Below are 7,986 nucleotides of genomic sequence, written 5' to 3' on the forward strand. Positions count from 1 at the left end.
TCTCAGCGCCAGTATAATAGATTTCAGTCCGGTTCACGGCCTTCATACCTACATTTCCTGTCCATGGTGAAAATATTCTTTCTGTTTCTGTTGTCAGTGGCACGCCCTATCTCGGGAGGAGCAGGCCAAGTACTACGAGCTGGCCAGGAAAGAGCGACAGCTCCACATGCAGCTGTACCCAGGCTGGTCAGCACGAGACAACTATGTAAGTTTTTAAGTTTACAAGTCGTAAGGGGGAAGAGGAAGATCACCTTCTTTACTCCTTTTCCGCTCGGTGACACAAGCTTTTGTTTTCTTTTTTTTTTTAATCCAGCCTGAAGGATCACTGTCTTCTTGTAGTTTTCTGATATGTTTATCTGAAAGTGGACACATCCCCTCCATCCTGGCCTTTCTAATTATAAAGTTGGTTCATGACAAAGTCTGACGATTATCTTGTTTATGTGAATGGCTTGCTCTCGAGACACTTTGTTGTGACTTAGAAAGGAGCAGGCTTTCATCAGAAGTGTCCAGTTTTTTAGGATCAGGCTGACTGGATCAAGCAGCATTAGAGCAATCTGTCTTCCTAAACCAGAAGCTCGTCAAGATGTCTAGATATTCAAGGAGCAGAGGAAAATAAGACAAAAGATAACAGAAAAAAAGAATAAAAGAGCACAAAGCACAAAGAGGAGGGAAGGGAGGGGGGGGGGATTGTAGTCCGGCCTGCAGTTGCTGTTACAAACCGGAGGGCAGAGAGAGAGAGAGAGAAAAGGAGAAAAGGCAGAGAAAGAATGAATGAATAAATAAGTAAACACACAAAGATGAGTCCTATTCTCTGTTTCATGTTTTGGGCATTCTGCAATATAATAACTAAGGTTCCTGTCTGTGTCTATTTTTTTCTTTCTATTTTTTTGGCGGCTAACCAACAGGGGAAAAGGAAGAAGAGAAAAAGGGAAAAGCAGCAAGCAGAGAGCAATGGTAAGTGAGCTGCAATTATCTCCCATATTAGAAGAGCCCCATCATGTGTCAGGCAGATGTGACATCTTGCAAGATAAAAGTCAAGCTAGTTTTTTTTAGTGTGTTATGTTTCTTTTGTGTGTGTGTTATTGTGCCTGGCTTTTTTTTTTTTTCCTTTTGGTATAGATATGCTACTCAATGCAATATTTAAATGGTAGAGTTGCTTGTAATACCCCCCCCCTCTTACCCCATTTCCCCCCCCTAGCCTTCCCCAGCTAATAACAACTGAATATGCATGACCCCCCCACACTCCTTCTCACCTCCCCTCTGACACCCCCCCCATTTGCCCCTTAGCGTTCTGGTTTTGTGATATGTATGTTTTGAGAATGTGAAGTTGAAGCATTGTGAAAGCCATTAACTTTGCTAGTGTTGTGTGCGTGGCCCCCGTTTTATAATGCCTGTGCCCTGCAGAAAAACTGCATTACAGTACTGTGTGTGTGTGTGTATGTGTGTGTGTGTGTGTGTGTGTGTACTTGCTTGGCTACCCCTTTGCTTGCTTTTAATGCATGCTTCTTAATACCCACTTACTGGGAGAAAAAAAAAATCACTTAAACCTTTAAAATTAAGGAGGTTTGCTTTCTTTTTAATTTTTTTAAATTCTCATGATTCATACCCTTCTGATCGTTCTGTGAGGATACATGGCGACTTGATATTTATGTATTTTGCGCTCATCTGGTGACGGATTTCTTCTTGAAGGCCTCTCTATCTGTTCTTTTTTTTCAGAACACAGAGAATATTTTCCAAACCCTTGCCTTTCACTCCCTCCGATTACAGGTGCTAATGTCATTTTGAGTATTAAATCACTAACTTTGTTTTATATTTCCTTCTATATCATTTTTTTCTTACTTAATTCTTGTTTATTTATTTATCAATGAATGTGCAACATAGTAGAGGCAGGCTTAAGGTTAAATTTTGCTCTTTTTTTTTCTTTCTTTGCTGCTATCTTTTCTAAAATGTTGCTAATGTTGAATTGAATTAAAGCTAGATTCTATTTGATTGAACCTCCAAGTCCTCATGCTGCTGTTCAGTTTAGAGAATATTCTAAATTCAGCTAGAATCACCATGAAGTATGCTTAAAGAAGTGATGTTATGAAGTTAGATTATCCTTGTATGACCTGAAGGATGTTATGTCAGGGTAAACCTCCTTAATCTATATGCTTTAGTAGCCGTGCTCGTGCCTTTCCTATAGGCCAGCATGAGTTTGGCCGACTTTAAATCTGCCTTCACTCACACAAGGCCTGGACTCAAACACTAGAAGACCGTCGCTCTGCTCTACCCATGATAATGACACAATTACTGGTTAGAGCTGCAGTGACTGGCAGCTTTTTGTTTCTGCAACAGACAGCCAAAGTCAATGGAAAACTGTCAACTGTTTGATGCCAGGTCTAAAGAGTAGATTCCTTCTTCAGGTTCCAGCCTTTTTTTAATCCTTCCCCTGGCTCGGGCTAACTCGCCAACCTGCTTCCTAGTTCTACCACTTTGACCTTGTCTTTGAAACCATAGTGCACTGATAACATCTAGCAGCAAATTAATCCAATCTGCATTTTGTCCCATTTTTATCCCCTCGACCGAATAAGCTCATATTATCTGCTTCTTTAACTCCAGAGTTTAGATTACACGACTGAAAGCAACTTTTTTCTCCACATTAAAGTCTTAATTTGATCACTTGCATGCGGTTTGATTTGACTACTCTCTGAAACACACTAATTGTGTTCAGTCCTATCTTTAAAGGCAGACTTGAGAATGGCTTTAAGGGTTTTTCTAAAGGGGGAGGGGGGGGATTTCTTGCACAATGAGCCACTGCCAAGCTTCATAGATTCACTGTTACCTGTTTTTTCTCCTCATTTTCTCTCCTCCTTTTTGGATTTCTGTTCCTTATGGTTTTGGTTTTTTGGGTTCTATTCCTCCTCCTTCTCTCTGCTGGCTTCCCCCCTTCCCTGTCGCCGCATCAGACCTGAGCGCTCCTAAGAAGTGTCGAGCGCGCTTTGGGCTCGACCAACAGAATAACTGGTGTGGCCCGTGCAGGTGTGTATGGTGTGTGCTTGCACCAGCCAGGGCCAGGTGAAGGCTGCCGGGTTAACTGTGCACTGGGACTTCCTCCTTTTTTTTTTTTTTTCCTTCGCTCTCTCTGCTGATGCTTCCTCTTTTTCCCCTCAGTCTGTCTCGCAGGCTTTTTGTGACCTCTCAGCTTCCTCCAGCCACGCCCTGCCGGTCTATCTCTAGGCTCCCACTGTTTGATTTTGAGCTCCTTTTTTTGGGGGGGGAAAGATGGGTGTTAACATTTTTATGCCAGAGTGTTTGTGTGAATGGTGTCAGTGAGTATGTGACAATGCAGGAACAATTCTGGGTTTTTTTTGATTGCAGGATATAAAAAATGAAAAAAAAAAAAAAGAAAGCCTCACAGAGAGTGCTCAGAAACTGGCAGGTCGGGGCTTGGAGGATCTGGGGGTCAAATATGGAGGACATCCCAGTTTTTTTTACCAGCCTAAACCTAAGCCCTGGCTACATGTTTTTGTCTGTGCAATGACGTGTCCATTTTTTTCTTTCTTTTCCTTTGTTTCGTTTTTTTTTTTTTGTCTCTGTGTGTATGTTTGTGTCTACCTCTGGCTAACAGATGCAAATACCCCAAAGAAGTGTCGTGCCTTGTTCGGGCTTGACCAGCTGAGTTTATGGTGCAAACCATGCAGGTATAACTGCTGTAGTACCAAATGGAAGGAAGACATCCACAATGTGCAGCTTCTTCTTCCTCTTCTTCTTCTTCTTCTACTTAAGATTATTACATGTTTCCATCGTCGTGGTAACAGATGGCAAACTTCTCTGCTCCTTTTTGTTTTTTCCTAACTGAGGAGCTTCCTGCTGTAAATTCCCTCACAGCGATTTTTTTCTTTAGTAAACTCAGTTCAAGCCCAGCAGCAGAAAATGGATTTCAAAATAAACTCTCTGAATGTTAAATCTCAGCGTCATATCCTGCTAGAACCTCTTGGTTTCTTAATGAAATTTGGAACAAGTCTTTTTCAACGATCTGACCCGCTATGGTTGAAATCCATTTTCTCTCCAGGCCGTGGATAATTCCCTCCCATCTTAACTGTCATGTTTGTTCTAATTGGCGTCCTTTTTGAATAACAATGTTATGCTTACAAATTTAGCCCTGCTTTCTATGAGGGCCTGCTCAGTGACACTCTTTTCTGTGCCCTCTTCCTCCTCCTCCTCCTCCTCCTCCTCCTCTTCCTCCTCCTTCTCCAACCTCCTCTTCCTCCAAACTCCTCTTCAATAACCCTTACTTAGTCCCTACCTGTTGTCTTTCTGTTCTGACACAAGCAGTCTTTGAATTGGGAATATTTTCATGGTAGGTATTTGTTTCTGCTAAGTAATACCCTTCTCTGTGTCTGGCTTGCATCACACCGTGCCCCACTCTTTCCTGACGCAACTTTTTCAAACCATTCAAACACATTATTTCTCATCGTTTCTTCTACTACATTGTTGTTGTTTTTTTTTTAAGTTTATACATGCTGGCTTTTAGACCAAATGTGGTTGGCAATGTGGCCTCTTTTTTCACATTAAGAGCTAATCTTGAGCAGTTTGTAGGATTCTTTTTAAAGACATTTCTCACACTTAGTAGTTAACAGTCCACCATTTTAGCACTCTTATCCCCCTCAAGCTGATAAAACATGATCTAAAATGCTCCATTACTCTTTAAACAATAATATCAGATCATGAGACCAGAAGATTAAAAAAAAAAAAAAAAAAAAAAGGCTTCAGTCTCCGTTTTAGGAGCCGAGAGGTTAAAAGTTCTCTCTGGGCTCCATTTCCTAAAAGATGCATCTGGTGTAATTTCCCCAGAGGGGGAGAAATCAATAACATACACAGGCATATACTATGAATCGATATGTCTGTTAAAAAATGGATATTAGCTCATTTGTTGCAGTTTGACAGACAGTTATCGAGGGCAAGATGTGTATGTAGTGGCAAAATGATCCCTTTTTACGGCCGGTCGATACGCTGAGCCACCCACTGCTGCAGCATCAGTGTAGGGTGCACTTAAAAGCCTCCCTACTCGATCCAGACTTATTCTAGTGTTCTCTACTGTCCGCTGTTGTGTGCTTACTGGAAATGCATGCCTGTCCCTCACTCGAGCATGCAATCAAGGTTTTGTTAGCTCTTTAATGTGATCTTTTCATGTCCCTCTTTTTTTTTTTTTTATTATTCACTGTAGTCTGCTCTCCTTTTGGGGTTAACCTAGATTTTCTTTCCCCCTTTAGAATTGAAGGGGAATGTTTTGATCTGATATCAAAATTAAAACACAGAGTAGGCCTCATATGTTTCAGAAGCCTCATTCTTAGTCTTTTTTTTTTTTTTTTTTTACCTACTCAGTGTTAGTTTTAAATACTTGCTCGGAGGCCTTCAGGCTTCAAAATGATAGGATTGAGAGCTGAGAGAGGGGTCACTTCCAGGGTCAGGCTAAAGATGAGGCAGATGTACTATATAGCGTGTTCCCCCTAAACCAAATCCGAACACAGCAAAGTCACCACACATAAATGCAACAATAGCATCACTCTCCCAGCTCCCCCCACCCACCCTCCCATGCTCATCCATCGGGTTCCACGGCGCGCAAACGGGCCTGGCCTCAGGACTCAGCAGGCAGTAAGGGGGGGAGGGTCCCGACCCCTGGCGAGAATGCAAACATGGTGCCTTGACCCCTCACACACACACACTTGTGTCTGTGGGGCAGATTGCAGAGTAGTGTAGGATCTTGTTGACTCTCTTTTTTTTTTTTTTTTTTTATTGCCTCGTATCCAAACTCTCCCCCCTCAGGAGAAGAGAGAGAGTAGAGGTAGAGGAGGGAGACAGGTCCAGTAACCTTGTGTTGCTGCAGAGAAAGGAAAAAAAAAAAAAAGAAGGCTGATCCCCCAGCTGTAGCTTTGCCTGTAAGAGAGGCTTAGTTTTACAACAAGAGAGCAAACATTACTACATCATATATCTGCTTCATTTTGTTCTCCTCTCATCTCCTCCTCCTCGTCATCATCATCATCATCTTTATCTTTATGTGAGCGTTTCATTTCCCCGCTGCTTCCTGTCCCGGTGCTTCACCTTTTATCTTTTCTTCATGTCTGTCCTGTCTGATGGTTTTGTATTTGGAAACTGACCGCCATCTTCTATCTTAGCACAAGGTTGATTAAGCTACTTAAATGCACCTGCCGAATGATATTTGTGTCCTCAGTTCTTGATTTATCACAATTAAGAAGTGTACAATATCAGGTGGTATGTCAAATCCTCGGGAAAGAAACCCCACTAGAATTGAAATAAAGAGATTCTACTAATCAGAATAACAATTTAGAAAGTCTAAAAGAAGACATAGAGGTGATTTGTTTTATTTATTTAGAGAGGCGAAGGTGCATTTCGGTAGGCAACCGTGCTAAGAGGCGATACAGTTTGACGATGAGATGCTAAAAATGTTTTTCTTTCTTTCGCCTTGTCCCTCAGGAGAAAAAAAAAGTGCATTCGCTACATCCAAGGTGAAGGCAGCTGTGCCAGTCCTCCCTCTACGGACGGAAGCTTACTAGACTCCCCCCCATCCTCCCCCTCCTCAGTGGCCCCCTCCCCCTCCTCAAAAGAGTCCAAACCTCAGACTGAACAAATGCAACCTCTCTCACTGACTATGAAACCGGCCCACCAGCCACTCCACCACTCGCACCTCCTGGCTGGGCCTCCGCCATCTTTGGTTCAGCTGGACAACTCCGCTGCGGCAAGCAAAACGCCCGGCGCCTCCTCCCACAATGGAGCCCTGGAGCATGGCGGCGACGTCTCGTCCTCGCGGCAGCCGGGCTCCTCTGTGGCGTCCTCGATGGCCCGGTCCTCGGCATCGCTGTGTCATTCCCACTCGCTCCTCCCCTCCTCGGCCCCTCAGCCTCTGTCGCTAGTGACCAAGTCTATAGAATAGTCTGCCCTATTCTTCTCCTCTTTTCTAGCTCTGCACACACACACCTTTCTAGGCCCTCACTCTGCTATATTTCACTGACCGTCAGCTCTTTTTTTTTGTTTTTTTTTGTTCTCTTTTTCTGTTTCTGTGCCATAAGGCTTTGAAATTTGAGTTCTTGTTTTATTAAAGTTCATTGGTCAATATTTGACCCATCATTATCAAAAAAAAAATTAATTATTATAAAGAAATGATACAATGAGCTGTAGTTATAGCTTTGTGAATCTGCCAAAATTTTTATGAATTTTTGTTTTGTCTTTTTTTGTAGTGTTCAACAGTGCAAACAGAAAACACATATTTAGTTCCACTTCCAAATGTTTAAAAAGACGGATATAAAAAGGTAGGCTAGATTATTCAATGAGCCCTTTTCTTGAAAGAGTTGGTTCTCCTTCTTTATTTGTATTAAATACGAGCTCGCGAACCAATCATCTGACATCTGTTCAAACTCTCCGAGGGCATGAGGCTAGCGGTGACACCTCTCTTGAGGAACAACTTTAATTGTGATGTTACTTGTTCTTGTTTAAATGTACAGAATAATGGGGAGGGGGGGGATTACTGTGTTAAATATGCATTCTTCCACTGCGTTGTCTTTTTTTTCTTTGTTGTTTACCTATGGGGTGGAGTCAGGCAAGTTGGGTGGGCTTGAGGGGAGGTCGGGGTGGGAGGGTTGAGGGTTATTAAATTCAAAATGTCACAACGCTAGGACCAGTAGTATTTATTGCTTTAGAGATTGCTTGTTGTATCTTGTACGTGTCTCTTTTTGACCTTTTTTTTGTTCTGTTGTTTTTTCGTTTCTTAATACATTGTACAAAATATTTTTTTCTTAAGGTAAGCGACTTCTAAATGAATGATCCATTTTTACAAGGAGGTTTTAAAAAGGCAAACTGGTTTGTTATTGATTTTCTTTCCTCTCTGAAAACCTGGATTCCACTCAGTGTACTGTGTAGATCTCATGAACAGAAGTATGCACAACTTCATTTTCAAGAAATGCGTCTATAAGCCATTTAACAAAAACAAGA

At 42.1% G+C, this 7,986-nt stretch overlaps 1 protein-coding gene across 26 annotated transcripts in view; it reads left to right on the plus strand.

Moving 5' to 3' along the window:
* Positions 1-7,986, plus strand: part of tcf7l2 (transcription factor 7 like 2) — an 88,444-nt gene extending 80,458 nt beyond the window's left edge. For 11 of the 26 annotated variants that reach the window (XM_020652094.3, XM_065949673.1, XM_065949674.1 and 8 more), the window contains 5 exons: positions 98-205; positions 891-954; positions 1,717-1,767; positions 2,946-3,018; positions 6,475-7,986. In XM_020652094.3, the coding sequence (XP_020507750.1) occupies positions 98-205; positions 891-954; positions 1,717-1,767; positions 2,946-3,018; positions 6,475-6,931 (753 nt within the window). In that variant the 3' untranslated portion in view covers positions 6,932-7,986. Of the gene's footprint in view, positions 1-97; positions 206-890; positions 955-1,716; positions 1,768-2,945; positions 3,019-3,607; positions 3,681-4,278; positions 4,341-6,474 lie in introns of those variants that run through there. The other 15 variants (XM_065949672.1, XM_020652099.3, XM_020652104.2 and 12 more) reach the window with 8 other exon arrangements.

This window comes from Labrus bergylta, chromosome 21 (genome assembly GCF_963930695.1).
Source record: "Labrus bergylta chromosome 21, fLabBer1.1, whole genome shotgun sequence".
Taxonomy (NCBI): Eukaryota; Metazoa; Chordata; class Actinopteri; order Labriformes; family Labridae; genus Labrus; species Labrus bergylta.